Consider the following 25,143-nt stretch of genomic DNA (forward strand, 5'->3'; position numbering starts at 1 on the left):
TGTCCCTATCTGTTACGCGGTTACCGCAGCAACAAGAGCAACAAGGAGGAGGCGGTGCTGCAGCGCAAGACGGCGGCCAGCGCCCCGCCCCCGCCCAGCGAGGAGGCCATCTCCAGCAGCTCGGAGGACGACTCGGAGGAGGACCGGGAGGAGGACGGCACCGTGTCCCAGCGCTCCACCCCAATCAAGCTGGCCGAGCCGGGGGACAGCGCCCGGCCCCAGGAGGTGAGGGGGGGGTCTCGGGGGTGGGGGGGGGGGGTCCGGGGGGGGCAGGGGAGGTCTCCGGGGGGGTGGACCACACCACCGCCCGCTGCCCATCCCTCCCCCTGGCTGCAGGCTGGCATCACCGCTGCCCACTGATGCCAGCCTGGCGGAGGCTGCAGGGACCCTAGAATAGAATCTGTAACAGGAGGTGAGGAGGGGGGGGGGATCGCGCCAGTCAGCCTTGGCACCCTCCGTCGACAGCCTGGCTCTGGCTGTGGATCTGGAGGTCTTGGAAGAGTGGGGGGATGATTGGCAGCACTGGGTCGTGATGTTCATGTTATTGCAGCACACAACACTGTGTTCAGCCTTAGCCACAGCGGCTTGCAGCCGGTGTTAGGGGCGGTCAGTGAATTCAGTTCGTTAATTGAATCGTGTCCACCACGCTCCATTTGGATTTCTTTATTCAGTCATCCCTTTGAAGAGTAGTTTTTTTTTTTTTTTTTTCAAAATTCTTAGTCAGTGTTCTAGAACTCCGCTGCTTTCACTTACCAGAAGCGATTGTTACATCAGTAGTAGAATGTTCAGATAAGAACATTCTAATCGCCTGTTTGTGATCTAACACCTTAAAGGGTTAAGGAATGGAATTTTAATCCAGTTCCTGGTTTGACCCCCAGTCCTGCTTATAGTGTAAGAGGGCATAAGCACACCTAGCTGAACTATGAGCAACCGTGGCAGAGCTGGCTAACATAAGTGTCATAGCAGCGAATATAAGCGCAACATCACGGAAGCGCTAAACGTACTGTAAGAACACTACGCCTACCTACCCGAACTATGATACGAAAAAAAACCTAGAACTGCATGTGTATTAATTTGTTGATAAGCTGCTCTAGGTTATAGATGTTTCACATTCTGGGCTGTAGGTCTTAAATCCAGATTGTTGTAGGGGTTTCCGAAAATCTTTCCAATCTCATCACCCCCCTAAAATGACCAGAGAGTACCCGGGACCTCAATTTTTCTCTGTTTACTTAGGAAGCCTAGAATGGCAGTGAACTGTAACTGGCTATTTCGCCATATAATTTGGTACAGAAAATAACTGTCTAATAAAAAAAACTACGGCCTACTGTCCTCCTACAGGTAATATTACCTGCGGGTTCTTGCGTGAGACATTGTCGTGTTTTTGCCAAAACGCTGTTGCCAGTGGGTAGTGAATGTCAAGGTGGACTATGAGTGGTTAAACGAACGTCTGTCTTTGGAAGGAAGAATGTGAGAAATTCAGTGGGTTTCATTGTAATCATCTGCATGTCTGCAGTGGAGAGCAGTGTGAATGACAGCTTGCGGGGGCTGTTTGTGTGTGTGTGTCTGTGCACGTGTGTGTGTGTGGCTATGCGTGCACGTGTTTGTTTGGGGGTGTGTGTGTGTGTGTGTGTGTGTGTCTGTGCACGTGTGTGTGTGTGGCTATGCGTGCATGTGTTTGTTTGGGTGTGTGTGTGCGTGTGTGTGCGTGTGTGTGTGTCTGTGCACGTGTGTGTGTGTGGCTATGCGTGCACGTGTTTGTTTGGGTGTGTGCGTGTGTGTGCGTGTGTGTGCGTGTGTGTGCGTGTGTGTGTGTCTGTGCACGTGTGTGTGTGTGGCTATGCGTGCACGTGTTTGTTTGGGTGTGTGTGTGTGTGTGTGTGTGTGTGTGTGTGTCTGTGCGTGTGTGTGTGTCTGTGCACGTGTGTGTGTGTGGCTATGCGTGCACGTGTGTGTTTGGGTGTGTGTGGGTGGCACAGGGAGAATGCAGCAGGTCCTCGACAGTCGCCGATGTGCTTTGATGTGGCGGACCCAGAGGTAGAGGCACAGATGCGCTTTCATGTCCGTGAGACAGATTATTGGTTCTGGCAGAAACCAATGTCAGCAGCTTCCGAGTTACAGAAATAACCCCAGCCTGAATAATTTCCCTCACATGTCCAAGGCCTTTATCATTCTCTATCTCTCTCTCGCTCTCTCTCTCTCCCTCCCCCCCTCTCTCCCTCTCTCTATTTGCTCGCGCTGTCTCTTCTCTCGCTCACTCTGTGTGTTTTTTTTTGTAAAAAAAAATTACCAAGGTTGCAGCAGTATATGTGGTCATTTTTCTGTAAGTGCTCTCCCTCCCTCTCTCTCTCAGTTTGTTCACGCTCTCTCTTCTCTCTCGCTCACTCTGTGTGTTTTTTTGTAAAAAAATAAAATAAAAATGACCAAGGTTGCAGCAGCAGCAGCAGTATATGTGGTCATTTTTCTGTGAGTGCTGGAGAAGTGGAGGTCTGAAGTGCCCTCGCCTGCAGGGAATGCTGCAGAAAGAAAGAATGAAAGAGAAAAAAAAGTATATTCGGGCGATGGAGCTGCAGTTTTGAGCGGCCGGTTTTATCAGCATGTGTGTGTGTGTGTGTGTGTGTGTGTGTGCGCACGGTGTGCGTGCGTGTATGTGAGTGAGTACATGTGTGCATGTGTGATGTGTGTGTGTGTGTGTGTGCGTGTGTGTGTATGTGTGTGTGCGCGTGTCTCTAACTGCCTGGGCATTTGTCTGATTGATTGTCCCCTCTTGGGCTTCCAGGCAGAAACACACCGTTGGTGTCGGAGTGGAGGGGGCCGTTTAGCGCGTATCGGTATGCATCACCGCACAGCTGAAACCGAGAGGGGGGGGGGGGAGGGGAGGGGAGACGAATTTTTCTGTTAACGCTCGTTTCCCGCGGTTACGTAACTAACCGCCGCAGTGATTTACGGGGGGCCTCTTCAGCACAGGAAGCTGAGCGGAGCAGCCTCAGTGCATCGAACGCAGGGCCCCCCCGCTCGCTACAGACGCTTAAAAAAAAATCCCCCAAAAATATTAATTAATAAAAAAAATGAATAAATCAAGTGGACGTAACGTAAAGATAACCGCCTGCCCGCTTACGTGAATCGAAGATCGCCGTCGCCGGCAAAACGTGGCGAGCTAGCCACGTCGGCGGCGGCCCTGTGATTAGCGAGCCCGTTCCCGCCCGTTATGTCAGAGGTGAAGACGCACGTCGTCGCGCCCGAGGCCTTCGAGGCTGCGATTCGATCCGCGGTCCCGCAGTATTATTACGAACGGCACGCGCACCGCTCCAGAGCGGCTAGGGTGGAAGGACTGGAGGTCCGACTCGTCGCTTTTTGTGTTGTTGTTGTTGTTGTTGTTGTTGTCGTTGTTGTTGTTGTCGTCGTGTGGAAATGCCTTTCTGCTCTAACTGAAATGGTCCTGGTTGATCACGTGCATTCAGAGCCATTCATGGTATTCACGTGTGCCTTACACACACACACACACACACACACACGTGCTTTCAATGCGGTGGAATGTAGAATGCATCTTTGCAAGGTCGAAAGAGGGATGTTCAGTCATGCTGATTTGGTTTCTCTATTCTTTTCTAAAATTCAGTTCAGTTCAATTCTGTTTGTACAGAAGAGCTTTTTTTTTTTTTACAGAGAACTGTCACAAAGACGCTTTACAGAGTGACAAGGCAAGAGACAGAGCAAACACCAAGCCTGAACTACCAGATAGCTAGTACATAAGGTACAAAAACTTCCAGTGGGGAGAACACACTCGAACAGTGGTGAGAAAAAAACTCCCCAATGAGAAAAATATTTGAAGAGGAATTGGGTTTTTGGCTCCAGGATTTTGTGTATTTCTATTCATTTTTTAAAGATTACAGTATGACCCGCAATGTGTCGAAAACCATTATGTCTCTTACACCGATCTTCCTGGCGCAACCAGGAAGACCAACCATTAGATGGTCCATTGTCAAACAGCCCTGATGTCCTCCTCTTTAACATAACATGAAATAACATAACGTAGCATAGCATGGCATGGCATAGCATAGCATAGCATGACATAACATAACATAACATAGCATAGCACGGCATAGCATAGCATAGCATAACATAACATAACATAACATAGCATAGCATAGCATAGCAAAGCATAACATAGCATAGCATAGCATAGCATGGCATAACTTAATAACAGCATAACATAGCATAGCGTAGCATAGGCGTAGCATAGCGTAATGATGAGAACGGGCCATTCAGCCCAACATTTCCCGCCATTTTCCTGACTGAGTTGGTCTTTATGGAGCTGCAGTGGGACTGTAAGTTGTGTTTTGTTTTCCTCCGCCCTTTTTTTCAGGACTATCAGCACCAGCCGATGAGGGAGACTTACGGGCTCAACCTCTCCGCATTCCCCGCGGAGGACGACATGCTCATCTATCGCAGGTGAGATCGCTCGCGGACGCTCGGCTGCACGCTCTGTTACCGCGGCGTTCCGTTTCGCGGGCGCGCGCGGTGGGATGGGGGTGGGGGTGGGGGATATGGCGTTGGGGGGGGCGATATCGAGAGCGTTACGAGCGAACGAAGCTAACGCTGGGGCGGTCGGCGCGGCGACGCAAACCGCTCTCAGAAAAGCCGCTGCGGTTTATTGGTTGCATTTTTTTTTTTTTTTTTTTTTTTTTTTTTTTTTTTTTTTTCTCCAGGAGGCCAGTTCTACCTCGAAAAGACAGGGACACACCGTTCAGTGTTACGACCCTGTTTTAAAAAATAAATACTTTTTTTTTTTAAAGAATAATGTTTTAAAAAGGCAAATTTATCTGTTCCATCCTGTTTGGTGGGGCCATTGTGGTTAATGTGCCCGTTGTTGCTGCGCTTGGACGGGGGCGCTTTCTGTTCTTCTAGCCCGGTGCGTTTTCTTTGTTCGTTTTTTTTCCGCCATTTCAATTTTGCAATTTCCAAAACCCGGGGTCCCGTAAGTTGAAGGTGGCCTGTTTGAAGAGGAGGCTGATGTCCTGGGGTCTAAACCGTCTGAATACAAATTGAATTCTCAAAGTGGTATTTAACTCTGACCCGAATCTGCTCCGCGCTCTTCGTCTGTGTGTTTTTGTTTGGACGTCGCACACAGCAGCCTTGATAGAGATCTCGCATTTACATTTTGTATTTTTAGCTGGCCGCCACTTGTAGACGTTGTTATCCCAAGCGTGACATACTTTTTTAAATGTACGATCCCATTTATTCCGGGGTTTTACCTGGATGTGCAGGTGAAGGCCTTATTTCTGGGTTAAACGGTAGCGCCCTAGCTGGGGATGAAACCTGAAAATCCGCTCAGGTACGTTACACTGCAGGCATTTAGCAGACGCTCTTATCCAGAACATTTTACACAGCATTTACGCTGCGTCCATTTACACAGCTGGATACATACTGAAGCAATGCAGGTTAAGGACCTTGCTCAAGGGTACGACGACAGTGGTCCTACCCGGGAATCGAACCTATGACCCACAGGTTACAAGACTAGTTCTTTACCCGTTACGCTGCACTGCCACCCCAGTCAGATGCGCAGAACCCTGGACGTTTCTCTGCGCTGAAGCGCAAAGGAAGTTTGGCTTTTTTGCTTGTTGCAGAACGAGTCTCTGCGCCGCTACGCCCCCCACAAACGGGCTCCCTCCATTTTGTGAGCGTAACGGAAGCCAGCCAATGGGAGGGCAGCGGGCTGGGGCTGGGGCTGGAGCTGGAGGGTATCCCAGCATGCACTGGGCGAGAGGCGGGAAAACGCACACACGCCCCTGGACAGGTCGCCAACGTCTCCAGAAACCGCCATATTGTCTGCTACGGGCATTTCACCTCTCCGAGTGTGAAAGATATCCATTTTGTGTGTGTGTGTGTGTGTGTGTCTGCTGGGAAAAGAATCAGACTAAAGCGTTCTTTTTGAGGTCTGGCGTACCCTCTCGGTCCTGTAAGGGCAAGGAGGCCTGCGTCTGGATGTCCCGTTTCGACCCCCCTCGTCCCTAAAACGGGGTCCCGTTCAGAGACGCGACGGACCAGCGAGGGGCTCGCGGTGCGTAACGCCTGGTCATGAAGAGACCGCTGGGCTCCCGCCGCCGCTCCACGCCGGCCAAGCGTGTTTTAGCGCATCCCCCCCCCCCCCCCCCCCCCCCCCCCCCCAAAACCCGCGCCACCCCCCCCCGTCCCCCGTCCCCTTCCGCGTTCTCTCCCCCGCAGAAAGCCCTGACACGCTCCTCGCTGAGAGCCACTTGTTCCATTGTGTGTGCCCCCCCCCCCCCCCCCGCCCCGCTTGGCGGTTCATTGTGGGTAACCCGGGGTCCCGGTTCTGTGGGGAGGAATAAAGCCGCCCTCGCCTGCGGCTCGGCCTCTCAAAAGGCCCTCCTCGTGCCGTCTGCACGCAAACAAAACTCCCGTCGACCAAAATAGTCCGCAGGCCCCTGCTGCAGCCGAAATAGGACTTTAAAGTTTCACTTCCATTAAAACATTTTTTTTTTTTTTTAATATTCTTTACACAGATAAATAAAAAGTCTCCCCTGCCGTCTTCCGTTGAAGTCCCTGTGCGTCCTCGTCCCCCGTTTTGAACTTTGTCCTTCCCGTTTATTCTGTTTTAGGCCTGCAACTGGGATGTGATGTAACTTTGGGGTGGGGGGTCGGGGGGGGGGGGGGTGGGGGGGGGGGGCAGTCCATTAAGGGATGACTCAGAGTCTCCAGCGTTGCATGGTTGCCGCGGGTAAGGCGGTTGCCGTGTGACCGATGTGTCTCGTCTTGTCTTGCCGTGCGTGTTCAGGTTTGTCCATCTGGGCCAGAACCAGCACAAAGTGGAGAGGACAGGGCAGGACACCGAAACCAGACACCTGGAGAACGTCATCAACCTGTGAGTGCCTTTTTCACCCTGCCCGTTTTATGGTGTTTGCGCAGGTAGAGGGTTCGAGGAGTGAGAAATCTCTGTGTGCGCGCTCACACGATGCAGGCATCCAGCACGCGCGCTTTTCATCTGTGTATTTTTTTTTTTTTTGGTCTTGCGAGAGTCAAACGGCTTTTCTGGAACTTTCTGCGCAGTAACAAAAAAGAAAACAAAAAAAACAAAAAACCTAAAAAAAAAAGGACCTAAAAAAAATTGAAACTGTACCTTCATTTTCAAATTTCCCACTTTCATGGCATCCAGAACTGTGTCAGAAGCTTGGCGCGTTGCTTTTGGTCATCGCCCTTATTGGGTGGTTAAGTTACATCTACCAGACAGAGAGCACCTAATGCTGCAGATGTACCCAGCATTGTTTAAACCACCAGGTCAGGGAGGTAAGGGCTGGCTGCAGTGCTTTAAAATTCCATCTTTGATGTCCTTACTTGGTCCTGTGGGGGGCGGGCTGCAGTTGACTGTGATGTCACAAAGGCAAAGGGGGAGGGGCTTCAGTCGGTAGGGCGTCTCCAGTATAGCCCTCCACAATGGCGGCACAGATCAACTGGCAAACTGCATATCAAAAAACAAAACAGCACAATGTTTTTTATTTTATTTGTTGCCCAACCCTGCCATAACATACCCTGTTCATGGTGGATTGTTAGTTACTCTCGTGCATGTATGCAGTGGGAGTTTGTCCGACCGTACTCTTCGATCTTAATGTTTGAGATTTTCTACAAGAAGAATTGGCTGGGCTGCTACTAGTGTAAGTTAAGTATGGAACTGGTGCAAAATGGCTGCCGTGCATCACCCAGGTGGGTGCTACACATTGGTGGTGGGTGACTTGAGTTCCCAATCATCACTGAAAAGCACCTTGAGTATTCAGAACAGTGTTATATAAATGCAAGGATTTATTCATTCATTCATTCATTCAGTCATATAATTTAAAGCTTGACATATAATTTAAACCGCTGTCCATGAATAAATGCATTTTATGTGATGAGGTCTGTCTCACGGGACGTTGTGATTGGTCAGCTACGGGTGAGCTGTGATTCGTCAGCCGCGGAGCGTGCCGGCGGTTGTGTGTGCACGTGCACAGCCACGTGCGTGGCTCGCGTGTTCTGCCACGACGCGGAGGCGCCCCCCCCGTCCCGCGCGGGAATTCCTGGCGGGATTTTCCGTCGTCTCGGACCGCGGCGAAACACCGCCGTCGTTCTGCTCGGAGGGCGGTAACGATGCGCTCTCTGTGCGATGCGCCTCGGCGTGGAGCCCGACGCCCGCCAGCCCGCCCGCCAGCGAGCCCGCCAGTCCGCCAGCCCGCCAGCCAGCGAGCGCTCACCTCAGGCGACGGCGGAGCTGTGAATTGCGCTCCCCTGCCGCCGCGCGATGGGCGGAATTTTCGCCGCCGTGTGAATTTGCTTTTTCCGAGGAGACGGAGAAGGAACATTACTGCGCTTTGCTTAACCCTTTAAGCGCGAGCGAGATCGCAGACGCGCGGTCGCCGTGTTCCGGGCTCTGAACATGCTGATGTCACAGTCACACTGCTGGGGTACGGAGTTCTAGAACACGGGCTTAGAATTTTGGAGGGGGAAAAGAAAAAAAGAAAAAAAAAACCTGCCTCTTATAACGGTTACAAAGAGATGCTGGTACTAGGCAGTAGAACAGGGTGTATTCCCATCTTCGGTGTAATTACGTTGGACATCCAGGCAACAGGAGGAACATCCCAGCACGGGCCTGGCCGGTGTTCGCTGTGCCCCTGCTGTGGGCGAGCACTTCCCACAGCACGCTGGCCTCTCACTTCGTGCCTGTGCTTGACTGCTGGTGTTTTTCGGGCGTACGCAACCAGAGCTGTATTTCTTCAGCAGCAGAACAATCGAGAAAGGTCATCTCCTCGTTACTGATCAGCTGTCTTTAATGTCGTTGCGTGATAGTGGACGTCCTTTAGCTCGAAAACGTACCTGCGGTGGCGGTAAAAGGGTTCATTTTGCCATGTTCTGTATGGTGCTTTGTTCATTTTTCTTATTTAGGTGCTTTTTTCGTGTTTTTGGGTCCCCAGTCTTATCCAGAAAGAGCCAGTGTGGGTGCACACACCTGATCCTGATTCTACTAATCAAGGTGCTTAGCAACAACTGTAGTGACTGATTAGTAGAATCAGGTGTGCGCACCCACACTGACCCTTTCTGGAACCCCAGCTCTAAAACACGAAAAGCACCTGATTAAGGAAAATGAACCGCTTGTTAAAACTCTGGGATTGCTGTTGGGGTTGGAATGAAAACCAGCGTACCCAGGGGTCCACCCCAGGGACCGAGTTTGAGAACCCCTGCCACAGACAGACCTGCGTTAACCTCCCTGAGGCTCGAGGCACGGAACTGACAGAAATGTGTGTGTGCGCAGCCGCAGCGTCACACACACACACACACACACACACACACACACACACACACGCGCGCCCGGCGTTGATTCTGGAGTGTCCCAGAGCGGGAAGCGCAGAAGCGCATCTGCTTTCCTGATTAAACGGGACCGGCGGTCGTCCCAAACGCGTCCCACCGCGGGGGAGAAATGGTCTTTAATTTTTAAAAAGCCGCGCTTCGCCCTCCGCGTGTGTCCTGCTCTGTCGTCGCTCAGGGAGCGAATGTTATTAACTCGTTAGCGATTGATTATGAGGTATTATTTTTGGATGGATTTTTTTTTTTCACTTCCCCCTTCCCCCCTCCCTCCCTCAAACCTGTCTAATCCTGATCTACCCTGTAAGAGCAAGTGCTCCTTGGGCGATGGGTGGTGCAGCTGGATCTGAGACACGTGTGGGTGACATGTGTGTCCCTCTGCTGCTGTCCAGTCACAGCCTTTTCAGTGGGGGGCGGTGGGATGTGGGGGGGGCGGGGGCGGGGGGGGGTGGTGCTGGGGGGGCGGTGGGATGTGGTGGGGGGGATTGTAAATGCGTGCATTCCCCATACATTACTCACTCTGCTTGCTGGGCCTTTCTGTCAGTCCTGGGCTAATGTGGCTCTGCAGTCCTGTTCTGAGGATACACAGTGAGCCCCCCCCCCCCCCCCCCCCTCCTCCACACACACAGCATCATAGTGTGTGTGTGCGTGTGTGTGTGTGACTGTCTATGTTTGTGTGTGTGTGTGTGTGTGTGTGTCTGTGTGTTTGTGTCTGCGTGTGTGTGTGTTTGTGTGTGTGTGTGTGTGTGTGTGTGTGTGTGTGTGTGTGTGTGTGTGTGTGCAAAGCGAGGACAGCCTGGGTGGATGTGTACGTGTGCGTTTCGGGCAGAGCCATCTGTCAGAAAGGAGAGACCGGCCGCTCCTCCAGCAGCTCTCTCTCTCTCCCTCTCCCTCCCTCCCTCCCTCCCTCCCCAGTCAGACACAGGAGCAGAGAGGGATTAGAGTGATATTTCACCCCGGCCCGTCTCTCTCTCTCTCTCGCCCTCGTGTCCAGGTGAAGGAGACTGGCCGGCCGGGAGGCTTCTGTTTAGAAGATTCGTTAAAAGGGCCCGCGAGTCCCTGCCAGTCTCACCTGGTCTGGACGGCGGCCTCCTTTGATTTGGGCCGGTGGGGGCGGCCCGCACCGCTCTCGCCTTTCAGACGTTAAAGAGCGAGACTTCCTCCTCTTTAAAAAAAAAAAAACCTCAAAGACCTCCGGTCCCTTAGCCTGAATGCTTGGCTAACGGTCCGTTAGCCTGGACGCTAGCTCCTCCGGCTAACGGTCCGTTAGCCTGAATGCTTGGCTAACGGTCCGTTAGCCTGGACGCTAGCTCCTCCGGCTAACGGTCCGTTAGCCTGAATGCTAGGCTAACTGTCCGTTAGCCTGGACTGCTAGCTGCTCCGGCAGGCTCCTTTAACCACTCGGTGTGCCGTACAGGCTGCGCTCTTGAAAGCCTTTAAAGTGCCCCCCCCCCTTTGCCCGTGGAGCCCTTCCTGTCATCTCTAAGCAGTGTTGCTATGTTGAGATGTCCGGTCCGTTAGCCTGGACGCTAGCTGCTCCTTTCACCACTTCATACAGACACAGTGATACCACGCTGGCTGAGCTCTTGAAAGCGCCCTCCTCCTTGCCCGTGGAGCCCTTCCTGTCATCTCTAAGCAGTGTTGCTATGTTGAGACCTCCTGGTCCCGCGGCCTGAAGTGTGCTGTTTTAACGCCGTCCTGGCGGGGGCCCCCTCCGGGCGATGGGTTGTCATGGCAACCCGGCCTGTTTGCTTTTAAAGCTGGCGGAGGTGAGCCCGGTTTTGCATATCAATCGCGTCGACGCTAATTTCTGGCACATGCGGCACGGCAGAAATGATTATGTAAATGTGCCTGTTATTGTTTCTGTGAGTGTGAGCACAGCTCCGAGGAGGTTGTTAGCCTTGTGGGGGAGTACGTTTTTTTGTTTTCTTTTGCTCTGGCTTTTATGCTCTTTCATTTGCGCTTAAGGTCGCTCTGTCTCTCTTTTTTGTCGCTGTGGGACCATTAAGTTTTTGTCTTATCACTGGGGGTGGGGTTGTGGGTGGGTGGGGGGGGTGTGGGTGGGGGGTGGGACCTGTCAAAACATGCTAGCTGTCGAAGTAGCCGGCTAGCACTCGGTCTTAAACGTGCGAAAGGAGGCGCGCACAGTCCCTTCCATCGTGTGCAGAAAATGAGGAAAGGTAGAATTTTTATTTATTTTTTATTTGTATTTGTATTTGTATTTTTCGGCGGATGAGTGGACTCTGAAAGGGTGAATGTGTGCGGTGAGGAGGGGTATTCGAGGCGTGAACAGAAGCAGGTTGTTCGCCGCCTCCGCGCCCGGCGGCCGAAACGCGCGGCTCTGGTAACGGCGAGGTTCGGCGGGTGGCCGTCCAATCAGCTTTCCGCCAACCGGAGAGCCGGCGAATCAAAAGAGAGAACGTTCAGGGGCGCAAATCGAACCGTTTTAAGAGTGAATACATCTGCACACACAGAAACCAAATAAAAACGCAGAATTTCTAACACGTTTGAGGAGGGGGGCGGGGGGGGGGGGGGGGAGGGCTATTTAGAGTTAGCCGGTATCTTTGTGGCGGCAGTTCGCGAGCCGCCTGGTTGCCTGGGAAGATCGGCCCCGGAGCATCATGGGTATCCAACCTTGGAGGCAGCAGTGAAAGTGGTAATTGACTGCTCTGAGCAGAGACGGGAGCATCAGAGTCATTTATAATTGCTCCCTGTGATTCATCACACTTTTTATCACCTAGAATTTAGTCTGGGGTGCATATTTGAGAGGGATGCTGTGTTTTTCTCTTTTTTATTTTTAATAAAATGATAATAATCAGTTCCATTATCTATTTTTATGTTTTTAAAAGAGTTTCACTTCAAGTTATTAATGTGTAAACATTTCGGTTTTCAACGTTCTCTTTTGAGCAGATGTTTAAGTTCAGTTGTTGGAGAATGATAGAGAATAAGATTTAACCTGTAAGAATCTTCAGTCTTTTCTCTTGGCCATTGCCTGGGGAATTGCATGTAGTCACCTGTGGCTGGTTTGGGGGAATCTCCGATTTCGACAGGAACAAAGGCTGGCACCTCTGTGTTATTGTGTCCAGTCTCAGAGGGTTTGGGGGGACCCTCTCACTGGGGCGGGGGTGCAAGCTGTCGCCCTCTGTGGCCGGGACAGTGCAGGTGGCGGACAGTGTGGGCGTGGAGGACCGGTCCGTGTGAGAAGGGTCTCTCTTTTTAACGCCCGTTACCGTGGCGACAGGTCACGCCTCTCTAAAACCTGGCCGGGCTCTTCCAGGGCCCGGCTCAGCCTCGGGGGAGGGGGGTCTCGTGCGTACCCCTGGGGTACACAAGCTCCTGTCAGGCTTGTTTGGTGAAGCCGCCCGTCTCCGCAGAGACTGCGCATGACGGCACTTTTCCCCTGGCACGCGTGTGTGCCTGTGTGTGCGCGTGCGTGTGTGTGTGAGTTTTGTGAATTTCTGTGAAGGTGGCGCTTCTCGCGCAGCAGGGGTGTTCTGTTCCCCCGCCGGCCGCGATGTTCGCTTCTCACCTCCCGAGCGGGCACGGCGGCGGGTACAGCCTCTGCAACAGCGACGGTGCAGCAACTCCCCTCCCCCGACCCCCCCCCCCCCCCCCCAGCCGTGGCCCTACATGGCTTCTCCCACTTAGACTCCGCCGGCGGTTATGAATTATGCGCGCGTGGCGGCGGGAATATTTCGCGCCTCGTTAGCGGAGCTCGCCGTTAGCCCGAGGGAGCTCAGCTGTGCCCGCTGCCGCCGCCACGGGGGGGGGGGGGCGTGGGGTGACTCTGCCCAGCTAAAGCGCCGTGTGTTCACAACCGCTGTCTCCGTCCTGCCGTTTCCATGACACCAGGGGACTGAATGGAAAGTGCTCCTCCAGTCCTGCTGTGTCCATGGCAACAGAGGGGGGGGGCTGGCTGTGAAGTGCGGCCCTGCCTATCACGCTGTTGTTGTGAGGCAGGGGCCGCTCCGCATCGCTTTGGGGGGGGGGGGCGTGGTGGGGGGGGTCCAGCCCTTTTCGGCCTAGTGTGGGCTCGATTTGGGACGTTGGGGGTGTGGGGCGGGACAAAGCAGGCTCCGCCCCTTCCCTCATTCCGCAGTCGTGGGGACCTGGCTTTGCTTCACGCCGTCACCTTCAGTATTCCCCTCATTCCGTCTCTCCTGTGCGCTTTTGTGCTTTTGCTCTTTCTTTCAAGTTGCCGTTGCTTTGTGTGATTCACCCGAATCCCATGCATATGTGGGCCTGATTTGGCTGCGTTCTTTCCCTTCGAATGGTAATATCGAGTCTGTGTCTAGTACGCACTCGTAAATCACTACTGGTGGATATACAGGGCTCATTGCTTTCGGTTTCTAATTTTCAAAAAAAAAAATTATTGGGATATATTATCTGGGAAATTATTGGTGTAAATTTATTGGTTCGTTTTGAAAATCGTATGGTAAAAATAACAATGCAGACATCAGGGTGAAAATTAGATTTAGATTTTAATTCCAAACGTTGAAAACCTACCGACTTTTCGTCACTTAATCAGCAGCTCGTTTGCGTGTTCTCCCTGTTTTTCTCTCCACTTCCTGTTTCTGGAAGCTTGTTTCGAGTCGTCCTGGTTGCCAAATTGACCCTTTGTGGACCCCTTATAAGTTGCTAACGAGTTGCTATATTGAAACTACAACAACGGTCGCATTCTGGCAACCACCGCTCAAGTTTCCATACTAGCCTGCCTGCACGCGACAACCGTTCTAGTTTCTATATCGCAGCTTGTTAGCAACTTAGTTTTTAAAAGCACATAACGACTTTGAAGTTCACAGTTGAGATATTGATGGGTGTAATTAACCTCGTTGAACACAACAGGAAACTCTCTTAGGCCTACGTTAACCACAGGCCTTATTTCCTTTAGAAAACAATATCGCTGTGGGGGGGAAACAAAAGCATTGGAAATCTGCCGAGGGAATCCATGGCGGAAGAAACTTCCAGGTCGGCCGGCAAAAGGACATCGTCACTGGAGCACTCTATTAGCAACAGTAACTAAGGAGAGCGGGACTTGGGCGGGGCTTGACAAACGGCCAATTTCGCGGCAAGAGGACCCTGTTTACACGATGTCACGCAAACAGGAACAACTTTTTTTGATGCATGGAAACATGAAATCCACGCGGGAATCGTTTTGGTCCGAATTGTACTCAAATCGTTTTTTGTTTTTTTTGGTGAAAATTGGTTAAGAACCGAAAACAACAAGCCTTACGGATGCAAACAGACAGACAGACAGACAGACAGGCAGGCAGGCAGGCAGACAGACAGGCAGACACACCTGAAAACCAATAGAATTTTACTTAAAAACAGAAGTGTGTTCTCCACCCCCCTCAGTGACACGTCCTGCGACGGCGGCCGCGGCTCGGCCTGGGAGCTTTGGGTAGCAACGGTAGTCAAGGCTGGTAAATTCTGAGTGCTATAGTGATTCCATATCTGCACTCTGCACTCTGGTGCTGTTCGCCAGATTCTGGCACTGCTGCTCCTGTTAACCTGGTGGATGTGCCATTTCTCCTCTGGATCTGAGACTCTGGATCAGAGCACCTGGACCAGAGCTCCTGGACCAGAGCACCTGGATCAGAGCACCTGGACCAGAGCTCCTGGATCAGAGCACCTGGATCAGAGCACCTGGACCAGAGCACCTGGACCAGAGCTCCTGGATCAGAGCACCTGGACCAGAGCTCCTGGATCAGAGCACCCGGATCAGAGCTCCTGGATCAGAGCACCCGGATCAGAGCACCTGGATCAGAGCACCTGGACCAGAGCTCCTGGATCAGAGCACCTGGACCAGAGCTCCTGGATCCGAGCACCAGAATCAGAGCATGTGGATCCGGACACCTGAATCAGAGCTCCTGGACCAGAGCTCCTGGACCAGAGCATCTGGATCCGAGCACCAGAATCAGAGCATGTGGATCCGGGCACCTGCATCAGAGCTCCTGTACCAGAGCACCTGGATCTGAGCACCTGGACCAGAGCTCCTGTACCAGAGCTCCTGGATCAAAGCACCTGTATCAGAGCACCTGAATCAGAGCACCTGTATCAGAGCGCTTGGATCTGAGCGGTGCTTGCGGCTTGAGGCTCGGGGGGGAGAACGTTCCGCCGGAAGCTTCTGGAAACGACCGCGTGTCTCCGGGATAATCTGTGCTGCGGTGGCCACTTCAAACAGCAGCAGATGGTTCAGGACATTGGCTCATGGCTGGGTTCTCTTTTTATTTTTTTATTGTGTGCATAGCAGGCACTCCAGGGCGAGCTGTTTACAGAAAGATTTGCGGATCGTGCAGTCCCCGTCCCCTTTGGCCCGCATTTCGGCTCCCAGAATTCAGCGGGGCTGACGGCCTCGCCCCACGGTCCCGTCGTCTAAAACCCACGGTGCTGGTGATCGGATTAAAATGTGCCCCGCTGCTCTTTTCACGTGACCGTCGAATTCACTGCGTTCTGGCAGAGAATGTTACCAGCCGCGGAGTTCTAGAAATATCCTCAGAGCTGAACGACTTTTTCCTCTCAGAAGTCCGAGGGATTTATCACTGCTTCACCTGCGGTCTCTGGGCTTGCTCAAAATCTCTCTCTCTCTCTCTCTCTCTCTCTCACTCTCTCTCTCTCTCTCTCTCACTCTCACTCTCACTCTCTCTCTGTCCCCCTCTCACTCTTTCTATCTCTCCCTCTCTTTCTCTATCTGTGTCCCTCTCTCTCTCTGGTTATGTCTCTCTCTCTCTCTCTCCCTGGGTAGTATATATCATTCTCTCTCGCTCACTGGGTAGTATATATCATTCTCTCTCTCTCTCACTGGGTAGTAAATATCATTCTCTCTCACTGGGTAGTATATATCATTCTCTCTCTCTCTCTCACTGGGTAGTATATATCATTCTCTCTCACTCTCTCACTGGGTAGTAAATATCATTCTCTCTCACTGGGTAGTATATATCATTCTCTCTCTCTCTCTCACTGGGTAGTATATATCATTCTCTCTCTCTCTCTCACTGGGTAGTATATATCATTCTCTCTCTCTCTCTCTCACTGGGTAGTATATATCACCATTGTCTCTTCCTCTCTGTGTTTCCGGCGTGCTGCAGGAGCCCGGTCTCGTGCTTCCCGGAGGACAGCATCTACGAGACGCAGCCGCCCAGAGTGGACAAGAGCAGCCGGGAGCTGTTCGAGAGCCACATCCAGACGGGACGGGGCCAGGTTCGCCCCCTGTGCCGGGAGGACATGCTCGTGTACCGCGAGTACATCAAGAACAGATACATGTAGCGGACCCCAAACCCACCCCCCCCTCCCCACCCCCCGTTTCTTTCTCTGCTGTGGAGGATGGAGGGCAGGGCTCTTCCTGATTGTAAGGGACACTAGGCCATCGGGTCAGCCCAGGAGGGGGCGCCATACGCAGGGGGGAAGTTTGACATGGGGGGGGGGGGGGGGGGGCATCCATTTATTGTGTTTTCTTCTGTTCGTAGGGTGTTAATATTCAGTCTGAAATGTTTCGATGGGATTGTTTTTATCTTCCTGCACTGGTAATCCAAAAGGAAGACCTCTTCTGATTTAAGGAGCTCCTTTACCCTTGAGACCAACAGTGGACACTATGCAGTGTTCAGCATGTGCTGCTCACACTTCCTTCTTGCTTTTCAGAAACGCTCTGGCTGCAAAAAGGCAGATGTCGCTGTGTGTGCAATAAACCATTGTTTATTGTAGGTCCCTTTGTGGAATTGTGGTCTGTTCCATTTCAGTTGAGGGGATGAATGGAAAACACCAGTTTAACAATTCAGATATTTGACCCTTTGAAGAGTAGGTTTCTTTTTTTTTCTTGCTTTTGGAATGTATTTTTTCTTTTTCTTTTTTTTCAGAATTCTGAATCAGTGTTCTAGAACTCCACTGCTTTCAGTCAGCAGCAGTGACTGTTACATCAGCGTTACAATGTTCGGTTAAGAACGTTCTAATCCCATACTGTGGTCTCACACCTCAAAGGGTCCCGTAGAAAGTATCATAGAATTTTCAGTTAATGGATTGAATTTCAGTTCTTTTCCTCAACTGGCTGAATTGAAACTGAATGATCTCATCTCAGCAGTCACTGGGTTATGCGTTTCCTTTCCAAGCGATCGTTAGGTTTTCAGTTTTTTTTTTCCTTTGAAAATAAAAATTCAATAAGCAATCTTGTTGCTCACTGCCTTATTTTTTATTATTATTTACCTTTCATTTATTTTTTCCCCCAGGTATTTCCACAAGTTAAATTGGGTCTAAATTTAAATTCCCATACCTTTTTCCCAAAAAGTCTGCAGCACAACGCCTGGGTGGGCTCTCCGGTCTGATGATTGGCCTATTTCATTTTGCTTATTTTTGTTCCGCAGAGCTCATATCAACCAATACAACAGACTGGATAAAAATACACAAGTGGAAACACCCCCCTCCAACTCCTGCTATATTGAGCGGTTAGCAGAACAGTGGAGGCGGAGCCATTTTGGGTGGCTGGTGTCAGCCAGTGTGAGGCGATGGGCTTCATTTGCTTCCTCATACCCTGATCCCCTGCCCCCCCCCCTCCTGGCTTGTGAAGCCCCGCCCCTCTGCTGTGTAACCACGTGCCCCCCCCCCCCCCCCCTTAAATGCCCTCACATGCAGCTGGCGCTTTGCAAAACGAGACCGCCCCCCCCGCACCCCGCACCCCACACCCCGCACAAAACCCAAGGGTATGGGTCTCGCCGGGAGCCATAAAACCGAAGGGGGGGGGGCGGTTGGCGGTGCAGGCTGGAACGCCGTGTGTTCTCCCAGAGGGGGATAATAAAACGTGCTTTTGCCCTTTCTGTTAGGTGTAGTATTCAGTTGCCACGGATACGGAGGCTCAGTCACCGCGCTGAGGAGCTGGATCGTAAGGCCATGTCCACGTGCGGAGCCGGGCGCGAGAAGGCCGAGAAGCTCTCTCCCTGAAGGCCACGGCAGCCGCCTGCTGGGTCGTCGGGGTGGAGCGTCGGGGCCACGCTGGAGTGTAACCCCCGAACAACCCCCCCCCCCCCCCCCCCCCCCCCCCCCAATCACGAAGATGAAACCAGTGGTGGTACGAAGCTTTCATGCGAGCTGTTTTATCCTTTTCCTTTGTCTCTCTTAAAATCGACTCTTCACCTTCACTCACTCGCTGTAGATCAGGCGTCTTTAACCCAACCCTAACCCAACCCAACCCAACCCAACCCTAACCCAGACAGTAGAGCTGCAGGCTCGGCACGTTCTCATTCTCGCTCAGCGCTTAACTGATGAATTGGGCTAACGCGCTTAAATGACACACGGGTTCCTTTTTTTTTTAAGGGGACGAGAAAAAAAACGAAACCCTGCGCGTTTTAAAGGGAAGCGGGGTCCAGCTCGTGCTTCAGCCGCACGCGAAGCGAAGCCGTAAAACCTCGAAGGAGGAGGAAGGGGAACGCAGGGGGCTCTCGTCGACCTTCGCTCGGTCGGTCGCTCGCAGGCGTGTCCGGTGGGCCACACACGTGTCCGTCGACCGCCGATCGCCGGGAGACGCCGGCGCTTTTAAAACACCGGCGACGGATTCAGATTCCCCCTTTCTTGAGGAAAACGGGAGAAGTGACCGTGGTTGCTAGGATACGGGTAGCCGGGCAGCGACCGCCGCGGTGTTTCTGGGAGGAACATGCTCTGCGTGCTCCGATATGAACTCCGATCTGCGCGGGCTGGGGTCCAGTTACTGCGGCATGTTTGTCCCTCCTTTCTAGACGAGCGTAATTTCGGATCGGCCACTGTTTGCCGCGTCCTGCGTTGTGCGATGTTTTCGATAATAATAATAAACATCACTTTTTTTTTTAAAGGAGGGGTGCAGGTACAGCAGATTCACCCCTTTCCCACCCCCTCCCTCGCCCACCCACAATGTCTTGTTTTGGGTTTAATTTATTTCATTTAAATTTAAAAAAGAGGAACCTTCATGAACATCTCTTATAATTTATTTCACACAGGCTAAATTTCATTTTCTGCTTTTTGTACAGTAGGTTAGTCTGCAGTTCTCGACCCGTTCACAGAACTAGGCCACTTGTGGCTCTGAGCACTTTCCGTGGGCTGTGTGTGTTCCTAACCTTCGCAACGAGTCGTTTCTTCCTCTACCGACTCAAAAAACCACTGGTTCTTATCGTTTATTAGCTTATTTTTTATCTATTCCATAAAAATCTCTACGTCCTAGAAGGCAAAGCCTGCACCTTCCGTCGACTTTCCAACTGACGTCCGAAACGCTGGGCTTGGGGAACGCGTCCCTTTCGCCGGTGAGGCCGTTGTCGTAGAAAGAAAGGTTCCCGGCTCATTGTTTGTCGTCTGTGGAACATCCTGTTTGACGCGGCAGGAACTTTCCACCCCCCAATCACAGTGAGAGACTCTGCTCTACGGTAGAAACAGAGGGTTCCCGCAAAGGTGATGAAAGAGAGTGGTGATTGACAGGGATGGGTGCCGGTTGGCCCCGCCCACAGAGACGCCGTTTTTTCAAAGAACCAGATTCCCAACTGTGGCAGCTTCGGAGTGGAGGGGGGGGGAACGCTGCCCCCTTTCCCCGAGAAGATCCACGTCATTCCACCTCTCTCCCAAATATTGTCTTGATACTGCCTTCCATGCATGCAACTTCTTTTGAGCAGTCTGACTCCTTGACATGGAAAACAGTGTTTTCCTAAACACTACATAAACCTTCTGCATTCTGTCACCACTGAATGTCAGAAGTCACCCCCCCCCCCCCCCCCCCCCCCCCCCTTCATTTTGGTATACTTAAGTATAACTATGCACATTAGCTTGAGCACCACTGAGTTTGGAATCACTGTTGTTGTTATGTGAACTAGAACAGGCTTCTCAAAAGTTCACTGTTTTTCTTGTAGCAAGTTTTAAGTTTGTACTTCAGAATATACTGCGCCTGATGCAGGTTGAAACGCGTTTCAGAACACAGTTTAATGGTCATATTACATGGTTCTCATTCAGATTCAAGTGATAATAAATATCAACAATATTAGCACATTCTACGTGCATGCATACGTGCGAAGTCCTTTTTTGTTCTTTCGGTTGTATTTGTATCAATAGTAACTTTTTTGGGTTTTTTTGTGGGAGGTTACTGCGGGAAACTGCATTCCATTTTTTTTTAGATGAAAAGATTGCTGCCAATGTGTCAGTATATCATTTGTAAATAATGGAGATGTCCCTCTGCCACAACTGTTTGTCTAAGCATGTGATCACGGAGATTTTCTCTGGGTATGGTCTTTGACGTCACCGGGGTTTATTAGACGTGTGTGTGCTGTCGCCAACACCAGTTACTCTGCACACTCTCTTCTGCCCTGGTAAATGCTCCCCGAAGCCACTGTTTGCGCTGCCAGTCCCATCAAAGGGAGATTCAACTGCAGTGACGGCTTTACTTGACCGTTTGAAGAAAACGCTTATTTGGAGCTTCATAGTCGGGTTGTCCTGAAATCTCCGGTTTCCATGCACCAACTAAGGTAAGCGCTCGCCTGCCTCGTATTCGTTTGAGAAAAGCATTTATGTAGCCTACACATATTTCTGCTGTCGCACTAACGAGCGAATTCGTTGTAAGCTGTGGCAGCTGTTTCAGCACCATGGCTAGCGCTACATTATTGAGGACTTGGCGTAAGACCATCGCTTCTTTGATTTCAATGGGTTTTTGGTTGCAAACATTTCAGAAATAGGTTTTCTGATATCAGTGTTGTTAATGCATTTATTTATTTATGTTTTCAAAGATGTCAATGACACATTTATATATATTTTTTTGTAGTTTTAGGTTGCACAGTGTCCACCATAATAAACAGTATTCTAAAAAGTATTGCAGTTTCCATACGATTTTATTATCATTATTACGATTACTATTATCGTTATTGCTGTTGTTATTATTATTATTATCATGCTATTGTGACATTACCGATAGTTTTATTTATTTATTTGTTGTTACGAAATTATTTTTTCTTTTGTCAAACAGCACATGTGATTTAAAAATACTCTTTTTTTTCCGTAGGAAAAAATAATCGTGGAGAGATGAACGAAAGCCTGGAGACAAATGAAACGGCAGCGGGAATCCCTTGGATCGAAGCCACGGATGGCAACCGCAGCTTGGAGCTATCCACCGAACCGCTGGACTTCGCAATCAACCCCTGGGACATAATGTTGTGCATGTCCGGGACTGTGATAGCCTGCGAGAACGCCATCGTCGTCGCCATCATATTTTACACGCCAACTTTGCGAACACCCATGTTCGTTCTTATCGGGAGTCTGGCCACCGCAGATCTCCTGGCTGGGATGGGATTAATATTAAACTTTATGTTCCAGTACTTAATTTCCTCCGAGACCATTAGCCTCATCACTGTAGGTTTTCTGGTTTCGTCGTTCACTGCTTCTATCAGCAGTCTTTTGGCGATCACGGTCGACCGTTATTTTTCTCTGTACAATGCCTTGACTTATTTTTCAGAAAAGACGTTACTGTATATCCACATCATGCTGGTTGTTACTTGGGCAGTCTCGCTCTGTTTGGGACTCTTGCCCGTTTTGGGATGGAACTGCTTGGGGGAGCCATCAACTTGCAGTATCGTCAAACCGTTGACCAAGAGCAACGTAATATTACTGGCATTTTCATTTTTTGTCATTTTTATGATCATGTTGACCCTGTATTTCAAGATCTGCAAAATTGTGTGCAGACACGCGCATCAGATCGCTCTCCAGCAACACTTTTTCTCGACGTCGCACTACGTTGCCACAAAGAAAGGTGTCTCGACGCTCGCCATCATCTTGGGGACATTTGGCGCGAGCTGGTTACCGTTTGCCATTTACTGCCTCGTGGGTGAGCACGACTACCCGTCCGTGTACACCTATGCTACCCTTTTACCAGCGACTTACAATTCAATGATCAATCCAATCATTTACGCCTACAGGAACACAGAGATCCAACGATCGCTTTATGTCCTGTTTTGTGGCTGCTTTCAAACGAATGTGTCTTATCGGTCGAGATCTCCAAGTGAAGTATAAGTGGTGTGTTTTACCTTGTATTTTTATTTTGTTTTTTCTGCACAGTGACAATCTGCTTTCAGTTGGTTGTGTCTGCTATTCTTGACATGATTATTTTCTCTAAATGTATAGTGTATGAGGCATTGGCACTTTATTGAGTCTGGAGACAACCATGGGTCCATTTATAAATACTGTGAACAAGATACTTGTGTAAAAAAGAAAAAGAAAAAAGAGGCTGCATTATGAATGTATTTATACAAACAACTTAAAAGAAGCACTTTATTTTATGTATTAAAATGCCAAAGCAGTGTTGCAAAGGCCTGTATGTTACTACTTTGTACTTGTCAGTATTCTCTATCATTTTCTATTTTGTACGGTTGTCTATGATGTGCGTTTTATACAAGTCGCGAACATGAATAAAAGTGAAATCCTGAACTTGTCTCAAGAGTGTTATTGCCACACGTATTCGTGTACCGTCGAGACGAGGACGTAACTCAATCGGCAAACAGAGGACTGTTTTGAGACCCCAGAGGTAAGTAGCTGGTACACCGCATTTAGTTAGCGGCCTGTTCCTATTTCGAGAGTTTTGTTTCTGTATTTGAAGGAAGGTGAAAGGATTGACTGGGAGATATGAATAAGAGAAGCCAACGAGTGAAGTGTGTCTGCGGTTTACCGGGAAGTCCGTTGAAAAAAAAAAAAACTCGCAGACGAAAGGGCTTATCACCGGGAAATGTTGATTTAAAGAAAGTAAACTGGCGGCTCACGTGTCCTATTTCCGACATCCACTGTAAAAAAAGTGGAGACACACATACCTGATAAAATCACTCACTGGAGATTAATTCTGAGTATGTCTACAATGTCCTCTTTAATTTGTAGCATAGGCTACTTGCCAGAGGCCGGTGATTAGGCTACACCTTGAAGAAAAGCGAGTGGGCAATCCTGTCACTCCGAAGGAAAGTAAACAAAGGCTGAAATGCTTGGGCCGCCATTTCAGTTCCCATTACTCACCTATACTCGTACATTCTGACACGAGTAACACCTCGTCCCATTCAAGCGCAAGGTAAGGGGTGGGGGTGGGGGTTATTTTGTACCTACCCTCCGACATCCTACACCGCATGTCGGAGGGCGGGTGGGTGGGGGGGGAGGGGGGGCATTAATGCTTGGATGCATCAAAAGAATATCTACATCAGACAAATGCATATCGCACATGCATTACTATAAACATGTTCTTTTCTAAACGAACACCTCAAATGAAAGTGAGAAAGAGCACTAGCAGCATTCATTATTATGAAATCGGTATTTATCGCAGAGGGAAACCTCGCTCGTTTGAATGTCAGATTATCGGCCTGTCAGCACGTGGGTTTCAGCCCACGCGAAGAGTGTGTTCTCAAAGGGCCGTTGCTGTGGCGGCGCGAGGATCACTGACAGTCCCCGTGCCATTTATCCAGAGGCTTGTTCAAACAGGCGTTCGCACCAGGTCATTGTGCTGAACGTTTATTATGACCAGAAGATTACACAGATGTGCTCTTGCTCTGATTAAGAGAACGGCACCATCCGTGATGCAGTATTGACAAATGGAGATGAATAGCGCCCCCTACTGTTCTCCCCACCCCATGACTTGTCCAGCCACACTTCTCCTTTGAAAGGTTTATACATTTTTATATTAAGCTTAATTGTTGAATACAAGATTTTATTGAGATTTTTTTTATATGAGATTTTATTACTCCTTTATTTAAAAATCTCAAAAAATTGAAAATGAAATGCAACTGCTAGTTCACTGCTGCTCACCCCCACCCCCACCCCTACCCTTACCACCCCCACCACCACCAGAACTGGGTGATGTAGGGTGATTCAGTAATCAAGCGGACTGTATGCCTCCGGGTGCCAGGGCTGGACGGACCGATCTTTGTGCATCCTTGCGCATCGCTAATCTATATTTACATTATAACCGACGTGTTGTAATCCACACATGAATGAAAAGTGCATCCTGCTTCTCGGTGCCAATCATTTACCTCAGCTGGAAGCCCAGCTCGTTTGCTGGTTTCCTTCAATTCGCTACATGCTAACGGGCAGCAGGTTGTCCAAATGCAGTTTTGTTTTTTGTTTTTTTACCATCGACTACTGTATGTGCACCACAGCCAGGTCCCCACAATGAAAGGGACCTCCTGCTGGTAAGCATGATATTATTTAGCTGTCAGTGGAGTTCACATTAATTAACTGTGAGATTGCTCAGTACTGTATGACACGGGCCCTGTCTATTTGCCTATGGACTCACAGTTGATTTTTCAATTGGGACTGTCAGTTGGCACCAAAAACTTCTGGACTAATGGATATAGACAGATGGACAGATGTAGCTGCTAAGCATGCAGGGGTGCCGCCAGGGATTTTGGGCCCCCCACAAAAAGATCTCACATTGGGCCCCACCACCACAGGCCACCCCATCTCTGAACAATTACAGTGCCATTATTTGAGGGCCCCTCTCAGTCACCCTGATCATCCTAACTGAGAGCAAGATGGACAGAGAGACGGAAGTCATTACACAAGCTCCTCGGCGGAGGTAACAAATAAATAAATTTGTTTATTTGTGAACAGTATGCCCATGACAGAGATAATAAGTAAATAAATTTGTTTGCTTGGGAACAGTCTGCCCTTAATGAACATTGCTTTTTTAAATATCCCTACGGTGGTCATTCTTTCTGGAGTTAAAAAAAGAACGCAATGGGTTTTGCGGAGAGTTGAAAAGGATGGGCTAATTTTGTCAAAGTGTTACGACTAAAACTGCTAGGCCGTGACATAGAAGGATACATACAGTATCCGTATTTTATC

At 50.2% G+C, this 25,143-nt stretch overlaps 2 protein-coding genes across 4 annotated transcripts in view; both read left to right on the plus strand.

The window, feature by feature from the left end:
• The window catches only part of fig4a (FIG4 phosphoinositide 5-phosphatase a), a 55,679-nt gene extending 38,923 nt beyond the window's left edge, over nt 1–16,756 (plus strand). For both annotated transcript variants that reach the window (XM_035422000.1, XM_035422001.1), the window contains exons 21-24: nt 30–225; nt 4,361–4,446; nt 6,791–6,877; nt 16,431–16,756. In XM_035422000.1, the coding sequence (XP_035277891.1) occupies nt 30–225; nt 4,361–4,446; nt 6,791–6,877; nt 16,431–16,608 (547 nt within the window). In that variant the 3' untranslated portion in view covers nt 16,609–16,756. The remainder of the gene's footprint in view (nt 1–29; nt 226–4,360; nt 4,447–6,790; nt 6,878–16,430) is intronic.
• Nucleotides 16,757–20,126: 3,370 nt separating this feature from the next.
• Nucleotides 20,127–22,756, plus strand: LOC118229723 (G-protein coupled receptor 6). 2 transcript variants are annotated; one of them, XM_035422004.1, is made up of 2 exons: nt 20,127–20,804; nt 21,335–22,756. In XM_035422004.1, the coding sequence occupies exon 2, from the start codon at nt 21,355–21,357 to the stop codon at nt 22,336–22,338; it is 984 nt and encodes a 327-aa protein (XP_035277895.1). In that variant the 5' UTR covers nt 20,127–20,804; nt 21,335–21,354; the 3' UTR covers nt 22,339–22,756. The 2 variants fall into 2 exon arrangements, with proteins under 2 accessions (XP_035277895.1, XP_035277894.1); XM_035422003.1 differs by lacking the exon at nt 20,127–20,804 and adding an exon at nt 20,822–20,952.
• Nucleotides 22,757–25,143: the final 2,387 nt, after the last annotated feature.

The sequence above is a fragment of the Anguilla anguilla genome, chromosome 6, assembly GCF_013347855.1.
Source record: "Anguilla anguilla isolate fAngAng1 chromosome 6, fAngAng1.pri, whole genome shotgun sequence".
NCBI lineage: Eukaryota > Metazoa > Chordata > Actinopteri > Anguilliformes > Anguillidae > Anguilla > Anguilla anguilla.

Coding starts and splice junctions, on each gene's coding strand:
- LOC118229723 (XM_035422003.1), top strand. CDS start 20,922: ATGGCTAGCGCTACATTATTGAGGACTTGGC. Junction 20,953..21,334: donor TACATTATTGAGGACTTGGC/GTAAGACCATCG, acceptor TTTTTTCCGTAG/GAAAAAATAATCGTGGAGAG.